Below are 21636 nucleotides of genomic sequence, written 5' to 3'. Positions count from 1 at the left end.
AAAAATAGGTCAAAATCTTTCTAATTTTAGTTCAGCATTTTTATTATTATTTTTACCACTTAAGCTTGTTGCTGCAATGTATTCGCACGTCTTTAAAGACTCTCTTTGTTGTTATTGTTTTGCACACCGAGCAACGCTGAGCAAACGCGCATGCAGGATCCATAGCTGCCAAGTTTTCCCTTTTCTCGCGAGGAAGCCTATTCAGCATAAGGGAAAATCCCTGTAAAAAAGGGATAACTTGGCAGCTATGGCAGGATCGTGCGTGCCCACCTACTCGAGAGCAACATCTCGTTCCATGTTTGCTCCTTGGGCATTGCAGCCAGCCAGGACTTACGTTAGGGACGGGCAGAAGCTCAGCTAGTTAAGTATTTTTTATTGCAGGGGTGTTGTTAAACTAGATGCCCCTATGTCCCTTCCAACTCTACCATTCTATGATCTCTGTGGGGGCTCACTTCTAAGCAACACAGGACTGTCGGCTTGAACCCGGGGGCAGGGGGTGCCATGGCCCTGCCACCGAAATTTCTGGGAGCCCGTTCCCCTTCCTGGGGGATTTTGTGGGGATTTTGCTCAGACAATAATTATTTTATTTTATTTATTTTATTATACCCCATCCACCTGGCAGGGTTTCCCCAGCCACTCTGGGCCGCTTCCAGCAAAATATTAAAATACAATAATTCTTCCTCTAATATTAAAAGCTTCCCCATCCCCAAACAGGGCTGCCTTCAGATTTTAATTTGCACACAGTATGCACGGGCTGCAAAAGCCTGCAAATAAATAAAGGGCGTGTCCCTTATATTTATTCCCTCTGTTTTCCCCGCAGCTCTTCCCCAGCCCGCCTTTGGGAAGAGGAGAGCGGGGGAGGGGAAAGGCGGGGATCCCCCCTCTCCCCCGCATCGGAAGCCCAGGGACTTCCCTGGAGGGCGGGGCGGAGGAGGAGATAGGGAAACGCGCCTGCGCACGAGCGAGCCAGCCTGCCCTCCCCCTCGTGTGTCCCACTCCCGCGGAGCCCCGCGCGCCTGCGCACAGCCGCCTCCTCCTCCTCCTCCCGGGCTGGGCTGTCCGCCCTGCGATACATAAGGCGAAGGCGGGAGGCGGCGCTATGGACAGAGCTGCTGCAGCCGCCGAGAACCCCCAGGAACCGCCGGAAGGACGCGCAAAGATGGTGAAGACCGTGGGCAACCTGGTAAGGGTCTTCTCCCCTTGCAAGGGGGGTTGGGGGCGGCTGCTTTCCCACGCCAGGCCCCGGGAGGGACGGAGGACCGCTGCCGGAGGAGAAGCGCGCGTGGCGTGCAAATTCCCGGGCTTGCAACATTTGCAGCTAGCTGCCGGCCCGTAACTCCCTCGGCCCTCTCCTTAAGGGACCTGATCTGACCCCTCCCCCAACCCCGGGGGGGGTGCAGAGTTGCCCACTTGAATGAAATATTGGGGGGGCTTCCCCATGGGCGCAGCCAAGGGGGAAGGGGGCAGCTGATCCCCCCCCCACACGCAATCCAGTAAAAATACTTAACTGTGGTTCTGCTCCCCCCCCAAAAACAAGAATCCTGGCTATTCTACGCCTGTGGGGACCCCCCCCCAGCATGGAAGTAGCTAGGATTTATGTTGGGGGGGGGAGAGAAACCGAGCTATCCGAGTTGCCATTGGGCGGTGAGTTAAGTATTTTTATTTAGGCGGGGGCCACCTGCTCCCCCAACCCGGCAACGCCCATGGGCCCAGGTAAGCCCTGTCGTCCGGCATATCCGGATCCCAAGATGCACACCGTTTGAATGGCAATGCCTGTTAACTTTTTTGGGGGGGGGGTCCCAACCCCTACAATATTTTATTGGGGAGGGGCTGAAGGGACCTTTGCCCCTAGGAGTTGCCTCCTTGCCTCTATCTAGTGTGGAAAAGATGCTTTGGGTGCCTGTTGCATTCTTAGTTGGTTGCACTTAAAAAAAAAATACACACAGGGCTTTTACGCTGCTGGTGGCTTTGCACGGGTCAAGAAGGGGTGCTTGTAACTTCCTGAAGAGCCCTTTCTTCTCCTCCTCCTCCTTCCACCAGCCACCTCCTCTCCCTGCCTGGCATTGCGGCTGCCTCTGCCACCCGGAAAACCTGCCCCAGAGGCTCATTGGGTTGCATCAGCATCTGCTTCCGCATGTGCCAGTTAAGAGGAGCATTGGGGCATGGGAGCTGCCTTGCATGGGAGCGAGGGCTTTTGTCTGCCCCTCTTCCCTCTTCTCCTTGCCTGCATCACCTCAGAGCCCCTTCCTAGCCCTGTGTGCGGGGCTCCTCCTTCACTCTGCCTCCTGAGAAGACAGCCATGGCGGCCCCCTGCACTTTCCTCCTCCGACTTCTGCCTGGATTCTCCTGATTAAACTCTCTTCTTCGCAGGGCTGGCTACCTAGAAAGGTAGACTTTGCCCCTAGTGGAAGGAGTGGCAGGCAGGTACAATGGTCTCCTTGCCGTGGAGAGTAAGAATCTTGCGGAGAGTAAGAATCTTGCGGCACAACTCTGCCCATGTGTCAAATCAGCCGCCGACCAAAGTGTGCCAGCTTTTCTGGCAGCTCTCCATTTCCGACTCCCGCTTTGAACATGAGTTTTTTGCCAAGCTCTTATCTGAGCCGCAGCCGCCTCTTTGCCGAGCCGAGGCCTTGTTGTTTGGAGAGTTGTGTGCCCCACTGCCCCGGCAAAGGGCCTCTTAATGTTCTTGCTGTTCTGGATTTTCCTGCGGCAGGCTTTAATGGCTGCTGGGAACGGTTGCAGTAGCAGCAACAGCGTGGGCAAAGAGGGAGGAGGCAAATGGCAGGAGGAGGGATGGCGGTTGCAGCCAAAAAAACGACAATTGCTGTAATAACCCACTGCAGAGACTCTCCCTCTCTCTTCTCTCTCTCTCTCTCTCTCTCTCTGACAAGCTCCTGCATTTTAAGAGATTCCTGGCTGTCCCTTTTTTTTAAAAAAAAGGATTCCATCCCTCATTTCCTTTATCTGAAGGGAAGCTTGTGTTAATTGCACAGGGAGAGATGCTTGCTACCTTCCTTGAGTTGCCTTAGTTGGGCTCGACTCTCCGTGACCCCGTGAACCAGAGCATGCCTTGGAATTTCTTCTCCAAAGCTTCTCCTTTTGTCCATGGAGTGTTCATGGCAAAATCCTGGAGTGGGTTGCCCAGTTCCTTCTCCAGCTTGCTACCTTACAACTCCGTAATTCTATGATTCTTGTAGAATAGTATTTTCCTCTGTTGTTTACATAAACTGCTCATGTGCTAGTGCCCTATGCCCTGGGGAGGTGGCTGCTTTCAGCTCCTGTGCTCAGCTTTGCTCAGCCCTAGGAAGGCTTGATTTTCCTGGACTACAGAAGCAGCACAGGGACTGAAGAGCAGAAACATCAAATGCCGTTGTTAAGCAGGGCACTCAAAGATGTCTGTACTGAGAATTAAGAAATAAGTTTTCTCTTTAATGACAACATAATGTACCGCTCTGGCGGGAAGGTAAACGGCGTTTCCATGCACTCTGGTTCGCCAGAAGCAGCTTACTCATGCTAGCCACATGACCCGGAAAAACTGTCTGTGGACAAACGCCGGCTCCCTCGGCCAGTAAAGCAAGATGAGCGCCGCAACCCCAGAGTCGTCTGCAACTGGACTTAACGGCCAGGGGTCCCTTTACCTTTAATGTTAGCAACAGGGTGGATTTGATTTAAATCAAAATGATTTAAATCACGATTTAAATCACTAGTCAGTAAGGCTTGATTTAAATCATAGTTTTCTACATAAAGACTAATTCTTGCTGGTATAACTTTAATATGCAAGTAGATGAAGGTTTTTAGAATAACAACTTTTCATATTAGTTTTTTTATCCCCAGTTTAATAGGTTAATCATTCCTATTTGGACAACTTTTCTGTTGTACTTAGGAAATAGAAAAATAATCATTACCTTAATAATAACAATTCAAATAGATTTCTTCAACTGAAACAATAACATTACAGGATACGTTATTTGCTTAAACAAACACCCATATTTGTAAACTAATTTGGCTAAACAAAAACAAAATATATATATTTTAAGAAACTTAGACTGTCAGCCCAGCCTACACATGAAAATCCTAAATACTGTCCACTCCAAACAATCAGAAAAATATTGTTTCTATTCTATTCACTGAACTTCTTGAAACTTAGCACTGAAGGAATTGATTCTGTATTCATAGGTTTGTAGAACAATAGGATTAAGGTCTTTTTCTCAACTCTGTTCATGTTATAACATTTTTGCTGTGAAGAAGAGGCATGTGATCTCTGCTGAGTCAAATTCAGTTTTGAGAACTGCAAAAGTAAACCAAGCATCTGTGATAATATCTTGGAGGCAGAGAAACTGCCCAATAATCTTACAAAAAACCTCTGGAAGAGCATTTCATTGTGAATGGATTAATGAAATTTATTTATCCCAAAAATTAAACATATACAACCTTATCCTACATAATTAAAAAACTAATCTTTATTTCATGATGCAATAATCTTTGGATGGTAATATATTTTCCTCAAAAAGCATTTTATTTTAAAAAATCCGATTTAAATAAAAAAAATCCAATTTAAATAAAAAAATCCAATTTAAATCAAAAAAATCCTTTTAAAAAAAATAAATCATTGATTTTTATCCACCCTGGTTGGCAAGTTGGTGAGTTGCTGTTAGGATACAAGTTTCTTCTGATTTAGAGGGTGTGTTTCTGTGTGTTAGTTATGTACTGGAACATAGTTATAAACGATTATTCAAATGCATTGTTTCCTGTGATTTGGGAGGAGACAAACCATCCTTGATTTATTCCTCAATCATATCTGGTTTGCTGAATGTGGTTGTGCTGTTTTGCTCATTTGGGAAGGAAAACTACTGCTTGGAAAAAATTAGTTGGTGTGAGCTGTGTGTTTTTTCTTTTTCTCTTTTAAGCCTTCACGGCTTCTCTTTCTCCATCCCCACAATTCATGCTCTACTTTCTCTTGTATTCCTCGTTCTAGCACCCTTTCCCCTAAGCGGAAAAGTTGAAATGTGGCTAGCTTTCCGATCCTGATGTGCCTTAGGCATGAAACTGAAAGGATGACCTGCTTTCGCTTCTTCCACCCTCTGCAGAGATTTCCAGCAGCCACCCCAGTGTTTCAGAAATGACTCGCAGTGGCACAGGGAAGTTTTTCTCAGGCTGGTTTCATCTGCTAACGTTGAGACATAAAGGGTTGTCTTGGGTTAGCAGTGCTTAAACACTACTTTGGGAGACGGAGGCTGGTGTGTTAAAGGGAAATGCCAGAAGGCCACAAAACTGAAAACATCTGCATCTTAAAACAGCAACAAAACTTGCATTTTGTAGAGATCTTTCTCTCCCTCCCCTCCCTCCTTCCAATGTTAAGCCTATTGTGACTTTGCAAGGTAGACCAGTCCTTTCAGGGTGGGATCGATTACCAAAATGCAGCCAGTGAGCTTATTGTTGTCAGATGACAGATGAACTTCCTGGCTTCCCCTTTAACAAGTCCTAACAGACATTGGCTAGGAGCACAGGCTAAAGTTATGGAAGTGCCCCAGTCTCTCTGGGTGCGTTCATTGGAATTTAGCAAGAATCCAGCCCCAGATCGGGATTTTCTGCCTTTTCATTTCCTGGAAGATGTTTGTCCCAGCCCTTCCCAGGAGAGCTTTAAAGAAGGAAGCTCTGTAGCTTACTAAGCTCTAGTCCAGGCATCCCCAAACTTCGGCCCTCCAGATGTTTTGGACTACAATTCCCATCATCCCCGACCACTGGTCCTGTTAGCTAGGGATCCTGGGAGTTGTAGGCCAAAACATCTGGAGAGCCGCAATTTGGGGATGCCTGCTCTAGTCCATTGCTGAGCTGTTATCTCCTGACCTTTAGCTTGACTCTTTCTCTCTACTATGATCTTCAGGTTATTGCTGCTTGAGCTCTTCTCAGTCATGTTGAATTGTTTTTCCTGGACTCTGAATATAGTGGAAACATAAGGGTATTCCTTCTCTGCTCTCATCCCCTTTATGTAAATACAGTCAAACCTTGGTTCCTGAACAGTTCTGTTGTGGAACGTCTTGGCGCCCGAACCCCGAAAACCTGGAAGTAAATGCTCCAGTTTTCAAACGTTTTTCGGAAGCTAAACGTTCGACGTGGCTTCCGCTTGAGTGCAGGAAGCTCCTGCAACCAATTGGAAGCCGTGCCTCGGTTACCAAACATTTCAGAAGCTGAATGGGCTTCTGAAACAGATTACGTTAGACGACTGAGGTTAGACTGTACAGGGAGACTATAATCCTGAGCACTTACTAGGAAGTTAGCACGACCGATCACAGTGGGACTCGCTTCTGAGAAAACATGTCTAGCTTGTGTTGCCATATGGACTATCCTTTCTCATGCTGTTTGCCCACTGGAAATGCTCTTCTAACTCTCCACTGGATTGCTTTTTCAGTATCCCTTAAATTTGGTGCCGTGCTTGGATCCAGCCTTCTTCCTATCCAGTGAAGCATTGCTGCTCCTTTATTCCTTTCTGTGACCTGCAGTGCTAGAAACTCAGATATCTAAGCTAGGCACCGAATGGCCCCTTAAACCAAGGTTGCAGTTTCCAAAACAGAATGTCTAGTTGCCGTTTTGGGGCAAAACGACTCTTAAAGTTTTATTTTCCAAATGATGGACTGACTGGGATTGATTATGTTAGATTTCTGCCAAGTTCAGATGACAACCTTGAACTAGGTTAATAACTTTGATAACTTTCTTTCCCTAAGCCACTTGATCCAGGAATAGTCTGCAAATTGGCCTGTTCCGACCTCTTTCTTAATGGTGACACGGACTGTTCATAATGTGGGAATAAACAGCACCCACCCAAGTTGAAACCTCACCCCCATTAAAACAAAAAGTTTGCAAGAATCCAAAAAAGGTATATGTCACCAGACCACATAGGACCGCATTCACACCTGTGCAGAGAGGCCCCGAGGTCTCGTTGGTGTGATGACTGAAAAAAGCCTTTAGCTTCCTCAGGTCAAATTGTGCTTTGTAAAAACAGAAGTCACACGGTTTCTGCTTTGCAAGCTGTAACACAAAATAGTGCAACTCTGGGAAGTCCAGAATGCCAGTTTTGAATGAAACGCCCTGTGGCAAATTGAGATCAGGCAAATCGGGCTCAGTTTCACAGTGTGCAGCAAAAGCCACAGGTGTTCTAAAAATAATCTCTGTGGTACCATCCAGTTGCACCATGAGAATAATACCTTGGATACTGAGATCCCACGAGAGCAGTGCTAGAAACTCAGATATAAAAGCTAGGCTCCAAATGGCACCATTATTTTTCAAATGATGGACTATCAGTTAAGCATCTGGCTAGTTCAGAGGACAACCTTGAGCTACTAGGTTAAGAACTTTGAGAACTTCAAGAAGAAAAGTCCCTTGATCCAGAGACAGGCCACATATATATTGGCCTATTCCAACCTCTTTTTCTTCATGGTGACATGGACCATTCATAACGTAGGAATATTCTTTACAACGTTGAGTAGGGCAGTGGGATGGGGCAAGTGAAGACCAGCTACAACCATTCACTGTAACATCGTTCACTCTCCTGCTCAGGCTGCACAGAAAAAGCGTTTTGGTTCCTGAAATTCATTCCGTTTGTGAAGATAAAATGTGACTGATAGAATTCTATGGGATGGGGTGTTAGTGTGTGAAGACATTCCAGGCCCAGTGATCCCCAGGCACGCAACTCCAGGTGACGGAGATGCACCCAGGCATCTTCACTTGGTCGCAAGTGGATGATGGCCAGCTACAAAATGCGCCTGGCTAATTTCGAACACTGGTGACCCAAAATGGCAGCATCCCTATGTGCCGCAGTTTCTTCCGTCTGTTTAAGAATGATTTGAATCTTCAGCTTGTCCTCGTGAGTCTCTTTCAGCTCCTCTCCACTTGTAACACCTGTGGACTTGTGCTGTCTTCATCTAAATTTAGGTGGCACTGTGGGTTAAACCACAGAGTCTAGGGCTTGCTGATCAGAAGGTCGGCGGTTCGAATCCCTGCAACGGGGTGAGTCCCAGCTCCTGCCCACCTAGCAGTTCCCAGCGGGAAGGTAAACGGCGTTTCCGTGCGCTGCTCTGGTTCGCCAGAAGCAGCTTTGTCATGCTGGCCACATGACCCGGAAGCTGTCTGCGGACAAACACCGGCTCCCTTGGCTTATAGAGCGAAATGAGCGCCACAACCCCAGAGTCGGACACGATTGGACCTGATGGTCAGGGGGCCCTTTACCTTTACCTTTGTTTATTTAATAAATAGTAAATAATAGTTCTATTTAATGAGCACCATCCTTTTTAAATGCCACTTCGGTTAAGCATCACTTAAGTTAAAGCCTGGGTTACTCCACAGTGCCCATATGCCCCCTTCCTATATGATTATCATTGTGAGCTTTGTAGATATATATTTTTACCTTGGCTAATAGGAAGATCTGCTGAGCAAGTACCATGTTATTAATGCTGCAGCCTGAGTGCCTCTTGATTAAAATGGCCTGTAATTTGTGGGCCAGCATCTATTAGTTTAGACTTCAGAAGAAGCTTTCTCTGAACAGCAACTTAACATGGAAATGTGGCATAAACTTATTAGGAGTTGCCTTGTCATTAAGAACAGACTGCTTGCTGCCTTGTATGGCAGAAAGGAAATTTGAGAGGTATTGTTGGGACTGCTTGGCCCATTCATTTGTGACCTTCACAGGTTTGGTTTTTCTGCCAAGGCAGCTTACAATTTAAAAATGCTGAAACAAAAAAAAAAATGTTGTGAACTGTAACGAGGGTTGAGTCATAGATGGCCGTCTTTTAAGTTTCCGACTAACATCTCTTCAGTGCTTGTGAGAGGAAAGGGCTCCCTCGCTTTAATAATTGGGTGACTCCTTGGAAGGGCCTTCTTGAATTTCTAAGTCAGTGTGGTTTAATAGAGTTGTCTGAAAGCTCATTCAGCTATTGTGGCTGGTACATGGAGCCCAGAGGAAATGCTTCTGCTGAACAGTAGGTCTCTAGGGAGCTATAGAGTTGGATTGCTGGCCCCTCTAATGTATTGTCTACATTAATTAGCAGCTCTACAGGATTTCAGATGGGACCAGTGCTCAAAATTTGACACTTTTTTTGCACCTGGCTATCAGCCACTGGTGACCAAGTGAAGATGCCCGGGTGCCAGGATGGCTCCTGACGTCTCCACCATCTGGAGGCAGTGTTAGCAGCTCAGATATATAAGCTCCTTAAACCAAGGTTACAGTCACCAAAACGGAATCTCTAGTTGCCATTTGGGGGCAAGACGGCTCCTGTGTCTTATTTTTCAAAGGACGGACTGACCGGGATTGATTCTCAGTTAAACATCTGGCTAGTTCAGAGGACAACCTTGAGCCCAGGTTAAGAGCTTTGAGAACTTCAAAAAGAACAGCCACTTGATCCAGGGACAGCCCACATTATCTATTGGCCTATTCTGATCTCTCTTTCTTAAGGGTGACATGGACCAGTCATAACGTAGGAATGTTCTTCACAACTGTGAGCAAGGCATTGGGATGGGGTAAGCGAAGATCAGTGACAAGAAATAACTAGTAACGTTCACTACTCCTACTCAGGCTGTACAGAAAAAGCATTTTCGTTCCTGAAATTAATTCCGATTGTGCAGTTAAAATACAGCTGATAGAATTCTACAGAATGGCGTGTCAGTGTGTGAAGACGGTCCAGTGATTCCCAGGCATGCAGCTCCAGATGTCGGAGATGTCAGGCGCCATCCTGGCGCCCAGGCATCTTCACTTGGTCTCAAGTGGCTGACAGCCAGGTGCAAAATGCGCCTGGCGCCTGGCTAATTTCGAACACTGTCTGGAGGTGCCTGCCTGGGGATCATTGGATCTTGACTGTTTTCACACACAATTCTACAGGATGGGGGGGATTCTATCTGTTGTATTTTATCTGCAAAATCAGAAGGAATTTCTGGAACCAAAAAGTCGCATTGAAAAATATGACTTTTGAGTCGCATTGAAAAATATGACTTTTGACTAGGCATTCCGTTTTGGCGACTGTAACCCTGGTTGAAAGAGCCATTTGCAGCCCAGCTTGTATATCTTAGTTTCTAACACTGGGTGGGGCAAATCCTGGTGCTACAGATCTGCCAAGGATTGAGTGTGGAACTTTTTGCCTGCACATCAAATGCTCCACTTCTGAGCTTGAGTGGACCTTTCCCAACTGTCTCAATATCTTGGATGGCATTATCCTATATCCTTGCCCATAGGAGTCCAGCTCCTTTTGTGTTTTGAATACTCTATGACAGGCACCCCCAAACTTCGGCCCTCCAGATGATTTGCACTATAATTCCCATCTTCCCCGACCACTGGTCCTGTTAGCTAGGGATCATGGGAGTTGTAGGCCAAAACATCTGGAGGGCCGCAGTTTGGGGATGCCTGCTCTATGAGATATCCCCTCCTTAAAGAGCAAAACCTTTCAACTTGGCTTATTCTGAGCAGTGTGGGGTAGTGGTTAAGAGCAGTAGACTCATAATCTGGTGAACCGGCTTCACATCTCCCCTCCTCCACATGCAGCTGCTGGGTGACCTTGGGCTAGTCACACTTCTCTGAAGTCTCTCAGCCCCACTCACCTCACAGAGTGTTTGTTGTGGGGGAGGAGGGGAAAGGAGATTGTTAGCCGCTTTGAGACTCCTTCGGGTAGTGATAAAGCGGGATATTAAATCCAAACTCCTCCTCCTCCTTCTACTTGTTACATTGTTCTATCTCAGAAATGGCTATAAAATATTTGTGCAAGTTCCCTTTTTTGGCTTTGTAAACTGTCCTAGGACTTGGGTTTGTTTGTCCAAGATAGCTTCGTGTATGCCATTTTCCAAAAAAAAAAAAAACAAATCCTTTTTGAAATGGGTGTTCTCAAAACTTCTTAGTATAAGGCATTTCTTTTTTATAATGTGGATACACGATGTTCAGCCAGCAACAAAATGGCGCATGCCAGGGGTGCATTGCAGCTGAAATTTCATAATCTGTAATGGCAAAGTTGGCTGGGTTGAGAATGTTGTTTTCTTTGTCTTGAATAAACTCTGAATATAATGTCCAACAGGGAATGCAGCAGTTTCTTAGACTTGGGCTCCCTCTCCCCCCCCCAACCCCTAATTTTCTTTCCAATTTGCTTGACTGCAGTTGAAGTTGCTGCATTTCTTAAGACTTGAGTGCAAGCCAAGGCCGTCACTGTGGGCACGAACCCATCTTTGATTCTAGCACAGTGGTTCTTCGGAGAGCTTGGACCAAATTCATACACAGTACAATTCCAGGAAGCTTATTTTGCCAAAGTTCACTGAGTGCAACAGTTGGGCTTCCGGACTTCTTCACAAGTGGCTGATAGCCGGGTGCAAAATGCGCCTGGCGAATTTTGAACGCTGCTCAAAACTTGCTGTAGGAATGAAAAAGGAATGGTGTGCATGTTCTCTGTTTTAAACTATGTCAAGTTGGGCAAGGGCTTAAGTTACTGAAAACCGTTTTAAAACGTACTGAATTTTGGTATATCCAAAGAGCTGTACATCCCTTATACTCTTCCAAAGGGATAGTCATCTAGGGTGCAGAGTGAATCTGCAACTTTGAAATGGCCCTGTTTGATAGCTAGTTGTGTTTTTGGTCACGCCACCAGTTGTGAGGGTTTTTCCTTGGCTGTAGAAAAGTTTCCATGGATGAATGCAGTGAAAACATTCCAACTCTCAGTGCATGGCTTGTGGACCGCATTGTGCAGCAGGGCAACTCGGCTCTGTCAGTAGATCTTCATTCTTAATTCCCCCCCTGTACAGTGGTACCTCGCAAGACGAATGCCTCGCGCAACGAAAAACTCGCTAGGCGAAAGCGTCTAGCGATTCTTTGTTGCCTCGCAAGACGAAGCTTTCTATGGCCGTGTCTCGCCGCTTTTTTTTTTGCTGTCTGCCGTTTCTTTCCACAAGATGAAAATTTTCATAAGACGGCATGACCCGCGGAACGAATTATTTTCGTCTTGCAAGGTACCACAATATATGTCATTGTTTGCAGTCTGCCTTGATTTGGGTTGCAACCCCACCGTGGGTCTTGACCAGCAATCCCCAAACTGCGGCCCTCCAGATGTTTTGGCCTACGACTCCCATGATCCCTAGCTAACAGGACCAGTGGTCGGGGAAGATGGGAATTGTAGTCCAAAACATCTGGAGGGCCGAAGTTTGGGGGTGCCTGGTCTTGACTGAAGACTTGCACTCACCCACTCCTCCTCCTTCTGTTGTACTGCACTACTAACCAGTGTTAGAAACTGGGGTAGAAAAGCTAGGAGCCCAATGCCTTCTGGGACCTGGGTTGTGGGCGCCAAAGCAGAATGTCTAGTCGCCATTTGGGGCGGTCAGCAACACTTTTTATTTATTACTTTGATAAGCATGAAGTAATACACAACTCACATAAAGTGATACATTGTTAATATCACATTTTTAAGAGAAATTGTTTAATTGAGTGTTGACAATAAAAATATGGGCACCACTCTTCAGTTTCCAAAACACTCTACTCTTTCTTGTTAAACTCCTTAACATATTGCCTATCCTTAACATATACTTGGGAGCTTCAAAGCACATACATTTCAGTCATCCTGGAGTTTCAGCCAGGCGCCAAAAATGGCACCCAGACTTTCTGAGGTGCTCGCAAATGGAAAATCTTCAGGCGCAAAATGCACCTGGCGCCCTGCTAATTTCGAACCCTGCTACTAACCTAGCACCAGGTGAAGGGAGAGTTCCAGAGAGCATGGGATTCACCCGTCAGCTTCCCTTGTTTAAATGTGCTGATCTTGGCTACTAGCCGAGTTCACCAGGGCCGTTGTCTCTGTCCCCACCGGACTTGTGGCTGCAGGCAAGGGCTGCGCTGGCACGCCATATTCCCCTCCGTTTGTTGTGCTACTTTCTGGCTAGTACAGTAGCGATTCCTGGAAGATTAGATTATTCAGGCCTCACAGACTGCGGGGGGAATGGTTTCGGAGCTGTCCACTAAGGTAATGGAAATGGATATTGACATGAAATACATTCAAAGAAGCATGCCAACTACAAAGTGCATGCACTTAAGTCGGCCCTGGGGAATGCAACTCAAAACCTTCCAGTCAGTTCTCAAAATCTAACTTGAAAGCATCCCCTGGGCAAAGGTATTGGAGATGGGGAAAGGCTGCACTCAAAGGTTGCGTTCAATGTCTTTTCTTAAGGCTTGTTACGCAGATAGATCTTTGCACCCAGGGTTAGAAACTCAGATATATAAGCTAGGCGCCAAATGGCTCCTTAAATGAAGGTTGCAGTCGCCAAAACGGAATGCATAGTCGCCATTTTGGGGCAAGGCGGCTCTAAAGTCTTATTTTTCAAATGATGGGCTGACTCTCAGTTAAGCAATTTGGCTAGTTCAGAGGACGACCTTGAGCTAGGTTAAGAACTTTGAGAACTTCAAGAAGAAAAGGCATTTGTTCCAGGGACAATCCACATATCTATTGGCCCATTCCGACCTCTCTTAATGGTAACACGGACCGTTCATAGAGAATATTCTTCACAACTGTGAGCAGGGCAATGGCAAGTGAAGCCAAGCGACAACCACTAAACACAACGTTCGCTTCTCCTGCACAGAAACAGCTTTTCGGTTCCAGAAATTCATTTTGAAACCTCCCTCCTGGAAAACCTGAGCAGTCACTGCCATTCAGTGAGAAACATATTGGATGGAGCAGGGATCTGACTCGGTGTAAGGCTGCTGCCACTTGGTTATGGCCTGTAAGGACGCCCCCCCCCCAGGCCACCTTTGGGCTTAGTAACTTCCGTGGGTTGCAAAGCTCGGAACAAATTGGCGTGGTTAAAGGTTGGCACAGTGTGTTCTCGAGCGGCAACTGCATGGTGACATGAGTTTGCAATGCTTGCCTGCTCTCGGTAGATGTGCTTCCTGCTTCCTTAGCTTTTAGCCGGTATTCCATCCTGTTGCTCTTTTTATCAGGCTCTGGGAAGATCTGACACAGACAGTGGCGTTGCAATGAGGGGGGGGTGGGGGAGGTGTGCTCCCGGCGGCATGTCTCCGGGGGTAACAAGGTGGTGCCCTGCCATGGCAGCGCAAGCAGCCATCGCACTGCCGCAGCCGCATGTAGAGGATCCTCCGTTCGTGGCTGCATCCGCGAGCACAGGATCCCGCCCCTCCCAGCCTCCCCGGCTCGCTGTAAACGGCTCCTGCTTTGTCGCTTTACAGCGAGCCAGGGAGGGACGGTTGGGAGCCACGGCTCCCCCTCCCTGCCTCCCTTCCTGGCTCACTGTAAAGCAGCAAAGCAGGAGCTGCTTACGACGAGGTGGCCCCTCCTCCCAGCCTCCCTCCCACCCTGGCTCACTGTAAGTAGTTCTCGCTTTGCCGCTTTACAGCAAGCCAGGGAGGAAGGGGGACGGACGGGAGCCATAGCTCCCAAGGGGGCACAGCTTTGCCAGTGCCCTGGCAAAGTGGCAGCGGGGGGGGGGCATACCTGCCAGATTCCTGTCTGAGAAATATGGGATCGGACCGGAAGTAGCGCTGCCGCCATTTTGGAACTGGGCAGAGCAGCATCAAGAGTCGCTTCTGAGCATGCTCCGCCAGTTCCAAAATGGCCGCCGCGCCAGAATAAACCGGGGGAAAACAAAAAAATCATTTTTTCCCCCAGCTAGGAACAGCTGGAAAAACGGGGGATTCCCGGGGAATACGGGAGACTTGGCAGCTATGGGGGGGATTCTGCCCCGGGTATCACCTGGGCCTACTACGCCTCTGGACGCAGACCACCCCTCTGGAAGGCACTTTCCAAAAGGTGGAATAGAAACAAGTCTTTGGTGCAGCTGCTTCCTGCATCGCGGGGGGGGGGGCGCAGGTATACAACTTGGAACAGGCTGTTTCAGTTTTGGATTTGGCCTTTTAAAAAGTGCTTTCAAAACAGAGTTGCATTAAATCGCAACAATATAGAGATGCAGCTTGATAAAGGAGGCTGTTGGTGTCTGATAAAGGAGGCTGTTGGTATCCACAATTAAATGAGTGGCTTTGGAAGGGCCACCTGAAAAACTCGACATTTCCCGGAGTCACCTGTTTCCCTGGAATTTACCGTTGATTCTTCACATAGCACCCAGCAGGCTCTTATTGCGTTCTTAGCTAGAAATTGGGGCTTTCGTGCTGTGGCTCCAGCCGCCTGCAATCCTCTCCTGACCGAACTGGTGCTCTTGCTTCTAGAAGCTTCCAGAGACACCTTTTCTCTCTGATGGAGCTTCCTCTGAAGTGCGACTTAGCTGTTTTACGATCCAGACTGAATTGGCGAGACCTGATCTTTTAAAGATTTGCTTTCAAACTGCTATGTATGTGTTTACTTCTATTGTGTATTTTGCTCTGTTATATTTTCACTGTACACGGCAATCCACATAATGGATTCTTAAATACAGGTAGGATAAAACTGGGGGGAAAGAAAAGAAAAACAGTTGCATCTTTTTGTGTAGAAGGGGGTGCCTGAATTAATTGAAACTGCCTCTATAAACTGGCTTCTCTCTATTCTCTCACCTTGCCCAGATGGAATTTCAGACAGAATTGACAAACGCTGGTGGGAAGCTCATAGTCGTCGACTTCTCTGCCACATGGTGCGGACCATGCAAAATGATCAAGCCGTTCTTCCACGTAAGTAAGCTGCTCTAAGCCATTTCTTTCTCTCAGCATGTGCCATGATCAGGACTCCTGAGCGCTTTCGATTTCGTAGACCAGGCATGTCCAATAGGTAGATCGTGATCTTCTGGTCTGTGGTAGATCACTGGTAGATCACTGACTCCCCCCCCCCAAAAATAAGCTCAACAACTTTGGCTCCCCTAAAAAAAGCTTAGCATCTTTGCCCTGCACCCCCCAAAAAACGGGGCTTTCCTTTCTATATATAAAAAAAGCTCACAACTTTGACCTGAACCCCAAAAAAGGGAGTAGATCACTGCCAGTTTTTAACTCTGTGAGTAGATCGCAGTCTCTTGGGAGTTGGCCACCCCTGTCGTAGACGGTTGCAAGTCAGTGTTAGAAACTTGGATATGTAAGCTAGGTGCCAAATGGCTGCTTAAACCAGAGTTACAGTTGCCAAAATGGAATGTCTACAGGGTGAATAAAAATCAATGATTTGATTTATAAAAAAAAATCGGATTTTTTTATTTTAAAAATCAGATTTTTAAAATAAAATGCTTTTGGAGGGAAAAAAAATCTTTCTCCAGCACAACAGGAGATGAGTCCATTTCGTCGTCTTTTTCCCCATGGTAGTTGCCCATCACTTCCTTTTTGCCTGCAGACCAGACTTGGCATCTTTCTCATCCATGGTAGGCTGGGAAAGAGAAGCCTAGAACAGGACTGAGGACTAGAATTTGTGGGAGAGACCATGGTTGCCTTGCTCATGAGCTTGTGTGGATGGGGGATGCTTGCAAATTGACATTGGTCCTGCTCAACGACCTCAAACATCGAGTGGGTGGACCCTTGAATTGTCTCCTCAGCTTCCTTTCAGCTTTCCCGTAGCCCATGAACCTTGAGTAGGAGAGAGCAAAGCAATAGAGGTTGTGCCCACTGTTTCAGCTGCTTGCCCTAGCTGCCAAGGGACGAGAATGACCCATGGCTAGACTGGAAGGCTCCCAAAGATGAACTTTGCCCAGCCTATTGAAGGGTCCTCTACCCTGTCAACTCCTTTTATGCTCAAATTGACCCCATCATCTTTGCCACTTGCTTGGGGATGGCTAACGGGGACTTCCACGTATGAGAGAGTAGATAACTCGCTGCTGGAAGGGAAGCTACAGGGAACCGGGCAGAGGGTCTTCTCGGTAGTGGCGCCCTCCCTGTGGAACGCCCTACTGTTGGATGTCAAGGAGATGAAGAGCACAACTTTTAGAAGACATCTGAAGGCAGCCCTGTTTCAGGAAGTTTTTAACGTTGGACATTTTATGTTTTTATATGTGCTGAAAGCTGCTCAGAGTGGTTGGGACAACTCAAACTGATGGGCATGGTATATTATTATTATTTATTATCATTTATAATGGCAATGGTATCTCTACCGTCTCTCCTTTCTTTACCCAACAGAGTCTTCTCGAAAAGTATCCCGATGTAGTGTTTATTGAAATCGACGTGGATGATGCTCAGGTAAGTTCTAGAGTGCAGCTGTCAAACGTGTGTGTGTGTGTGTGTGAGAGAGAGAGAGAGAGAGAGAGAGGGAGGGAGGGAGAGAGCAAGAAAGAGAAAGAAAGAGAGAGAGAGAGAAAGAAAGAAAAGAAAAAGAAAGAAAGAAAGAAAGAAAGAAAGAAAGAAGAGAAAGAAAGAAAGAAAGAAAGAAAGAAAGAAAGAAAGAAAGAAAGAAAGAAAGAAAGAAAGAAAGAAAGAAAGAAAGAAAGAAAGATGTAGCTATGCATTTTAAGGACTCGTCTCTTGGGGAAACTCTCACACATCGCAGAGGGTTCTGAACAATGTCCTCCTAGGGGGCAGAGTGGCACTCAGACTTCCTTGCCAAGCATTCAGTTTGGGACCCAGGACCTCCTGAAGAATGGTCTCACCCCTTTTAGACCAACTGGATCACTGCGATCTGTGGAAGGGTGCCCATCTTATCAGCAGGTCTGTTCTGCGCAACACAGGGACCAGCCTTTAGTGCTCTGACAGCAAAACTTCAGAATTCCCTCTCCTTGAATACTCAGCGGGCTCTGCCTCTCTTGTCTTTTCGGCACCTAGAATAATAGAGTTGGAAGAGACCACAAGGGCCATCCAGTCCAACCCCCTGCCAAGCAGGAAACACCATCAAAGCATTCTTGACATATGGCTGTCAAGCCTCTGCTTAAAGACCACCAAAGAAGGAGACTCCACCACACTCCTTGGTAGCAAATTCAACTGTCGAACAGCTCTTACTGTCAGGAAGTTCTTACTAATGTTTAGGAAGACCTTCCTCTGTCAACAAGCCATTTAAGTTGTGGCCTTTCCCAGTCTGTGTTGGGAATGCTTTTAGGATGTATCATTGTTTAGTCACGTGTTGTTTGCCACCCTGGTCTCCTTTGGGAGGAAGGGTGTCATATATGCTTAACAAACAACCCCAGGCTTCACCAGAACAAATTGAAAACAGCTTCATGCTATAGCAACCCCAGAAATAAGGATGGAACTATGTCAAGGTGAACCTGGGCTTTTAAAACTGCTCGAAATGCAGAATTTCTCTTGCCAGGGAGCCCTGGGAATTTGTAGCTTGGCCAGTGCTGACCATTCCATTCTCAAGCCTTGGCTTCACAGAACTAAACTTCCTAGGCAAGAGGGAATTTACTGTTTAAACTGGCTTCACTTCGTGGTGTGGTAGATAGGGTGAGATATTTTGTAATTCTCTGCATTTACCCAGCTGCAATTTACAAAAAATAAAAAAAATGGGGGGAATATTAAAATGGTATAGAACTTTAGAATAAATATTGACTATTCCTCCATTAGCCTAAGGGCAGGCGAACATGACCTTGTCCAGTTAGAGCGTCGCTGTTCCATAGTTTTTATTCCCCTATGGCTAAGAGAAATGCGAAATCTGGTTTGCCTTGATGCAGGCAAAATGAGCTGCAGCTTCTTCCTTGCCTTGTGGAAAATATCCCTGTTGCATCGTATTCTCCTCCTCCTCTCCCTCTCCTCTCTTCTTCTCCCTCCCCCCCTCGAATCTTAACAGGTGGTTCAGCTTCTTTTCAGGCGCTCCTGGTCTTGTGTACCAATTCCATGTGCTCAACGAAACTAATACAGATAACCTCTTTCATCTCCTCTAGGATGTTGCCGCTCACTGTGACGTCAAGTGCATGCCAACATTCCAGTTCTACAAGAATAATCAAAAGGTCTGTGTAGTCCCACATTTCCAGCAGAACATCTGGGGGGGGGGCGCGTGGGACGCCACCTCCAGAATTATTATTTTTGGGTGGGGAAGGGAGGCACTATATTCAGTTGTAGGGTGAGGATGAGAAGGTCTTGTGAGGAGGCATCCATCTTTGCTCAGCCTACCTGAATTTCTGCCCTCCCAGCCCAACACTCTGTACAAGGTTGTATATACAGTGGTACCTTGCTTCTTGAACTTAATCCGTTCGAGTCCCGAAACGTTTCGAAAACCAAGGTGTGGCTTCTGATTGGCTACAGGAGCTCCCTGCACTCAGTCGGAAGCTGCGTTGGACGTTTGGCTTCCGAAAAGCGTTCGCAAACCGGAACACTCACTTCCGGGTTTGCGGCATTCGGGAACAGATTTGTTCAGGAGCCAAGCCGTTCGGGAACCAAGGTACCACTGTATACAGTGAGACACACCTGGTGGCAGAGGGATGCCTGTTGAGTCTACTTCTGGCGCCAGATTGCATCACGTACATCGCTTGTTAGGTTACAGGTAGCACTGGCTGTTGCAGTGGGGGGGGGCTGAAGTTCTCTGGCAGTATTCAAAATTAGCCAGGCGCATTTTGCGACTTTGTGGGGGGGGGGTCCCATTCCTGCCACGTGGAGAGATCTCTGGGTGCCAGGTTGGCAACAGACATCTCTACCTGGCTGGTCCCTCCAGCTTTCTTGAGCAAGTAAGTAGAAAAGCTTATTTATTGCATTTCTAGCCCCCTCCTCAGTTAATCCCTGCAGCGACCCTGTGAGGTGGGTTCAGAGGCTGCGACTAGCTCCAGGGTCAACCAGTGAGCTTCAGGACGGAATGGAGATTTGAACCCTGATCCCCCCCCAGCTCCTGGTCCGACACTCTAACCACTAAACCACACTGGCTTCCTAGAGCACTTCTGCTCTGGGGCAGCTCTATAAATTAAGTAGGTAAATAAGTAAGTAGGGGGAAAGCAAAATGTCCCTTAGGGAACGATCTGAAATGTTTTCTTTCCTTGAAGCTTGAATTTGTTGTATTTGATGTTTTAATGTGCTGTCAACCACTTTCAAGATTTTTCCTTTAAAATATAAAGCAGCGTAGAGATGAGGAATAATAATAAAATCTTGCTGATTAAAAAAGGAACCTTGGTTTAAGGTGCCATATATGTGTGTGAGATGTTATTAGGGTTTATAGAGAAAAGTACAAAAAAGTTCCTCTTTTTTTGTCCAAACTAAAACTTATCTAAATGCAATCAAAATAAAAAGGAGGCAGAGAAAGGAGTAAAGAAAAAGATTTTTCAAAACAAGATTAAGAGGGGGGAAATAAAATTCAGAAGGGACTTCCGTTTTCTGTATGTAAATAATATTCACTTCTTCCACTCCAATATAACATCCAACAATTAGTTTATATGTTTGAGTTTCTAAAACTGCCCCCCAGATGTTTGACAATTCCATCTTCCGTCATCCATGCTGACTGGGGCTGATGGGAGTCCAACCATGTCTGGGTGGCAAAAGGTTTCCCCCTCTCTAGGCTTCTGGGTCATTCTGGGGTAAGTTCCCAGTTTCCACATCAGCTCTGCCAAGAGCACAAGTAATGATAAACAAAGTGGAATTCTGAGGTTAGGATGAATGACAGAGAAGAGAGGCTAGAAACTGAAATTGATGTTGCTACAAACCTGTGTTTGGTGACTTCTGTCTGGAATGGGAGAAAATTACAACCATCTTACACAAAAAGCACGCCTCTTTTGAGCGTTCATAAACTATAAGTCAGCGTTTCTCAACCGCTGTTCCGCGGCACACTAGACGCTGGCTGGTGTGCCGCGACGTGTGGCGACGAGAAGGGCGATTTGCATTGTTATGTGCCTGGCGGCCGCCAATACTCAACACTGACCCGCCGGAAAGCAATATTTGGCAAGTGTTTCTTACAGTCATAATTATAATATAGGGCGGCACAGAGTTAAATTTTTTAACTTTTTTAATGGTGGTATGCCTCGTGATTTTTTTCACGGAACAAGTGTGCCGTGGCCCAAAAAAGGTTGAGAAACACTGCTATAAGTGTTAGCAAGTGTGCATTGCTGTGTGACTTTGAATGTTCTCCATTTGTCTGCCTCGTGATGGTTTGAAAGGAAGGCCTGAACTTGGAATTCCTGTGTTTCAGGTGCATGAATTCTCTGGAGCGAACAAAGAGAAGCTGGAAGAAACCATCAAGAATCTAAAGTAACCTAACCACAGATTCCTGCATCATTAAAAAAATAAAAAAGTGCTGACTGTTAAATTATAGCCTTTTCTACATAATGAACTGATCAAGTCATGTATCCAAATACACTTTTGACTCGTTGGCCTGTAAATGAGAAGAATAAAAATGTTTAAAACGGGTGTCGCTGCATGAATCTTGTGGCTTCGCTGTTAAAAATGACAACACAATAAGCATCAGCTATGCGCCGTGCCTATCGGTAACAAAGCAAGCAAATTTAGGAGAAAGCAGAGTTTAAAACTTAAGGAAGACAACCTCGTTATGGGTTAGTTTTACATTGAGCTGAATACATGGAGCAAAAATACTCATGGGTATGTTTTACGGGTGGTAGCAACTCTTTTTTTTTTTTTAAGGGCTCAAAACAGTTGTAAGCTGCCGTCAACAAAGACCCCTTTCCTTAGGGTAGGGACAATGTAATCAACATGTTGGCTTACCTAAGCCATTTTTCATTTCAAAATACTTATGTAAACACACACATTAAAAGAATAGCATTTTTTATTATGCAGTGAGGGGTAGAAATCGAGCAATAATTTTGTAACCTCCACTATTGATTGGAAGGAGGGTGTTTTTCAGCATCCTCATGGGGGCA

General features: G+C 46.4%; 1 protein-coding gene across 1 annotated transcript; it reads left to right on the top strand.

Annotated features, from left to right (window-relative positions):
- The first annotated feature begins 1024 nt into the window (after positions 1 to 1024).
- LOC118097672 (thioredoxin) lies at positions 1025 to 21169 on the top strand. The gene is made up of 5 exons (XM_060269146.1): positions 1025 to 1183; positions 15512 to 15616; positions 17036 to 17095; positions 18727 to 18792; positions 20952 to 21169. Exons 1-5 carry the CDS (start codon positions 1100 to 1102, stop codon positions 21012 to 21014), a joined length of 378 nt encoding a protein of 125 aa, XP_060125129.1. The 5' UTR covers positions 1025 to 1099; the 3' UTR covers positions 21015 to 21169.
- Positions 21170 to 21636: the final 467 nt, after the last annotated feature.

This window comes from Zootoca vivipara, chromosome 16 (assembly GCF_963506605.1).
Source record: "Zootoca vivipara chromosome 16, rZooViv1.1, whole genome shotgun sequence".
In the NCBI taxonomy this organism is placed as follows: domain Eukaryota; kingdom Metazoa; phylum Chordata; class Lepidosauria; order Squamata; family Lacertidae; genus Zootoca; species Zootoca vivipara.
This window is presented reverse-complemented; position numbering and strand designations above follow the sequence as displayed.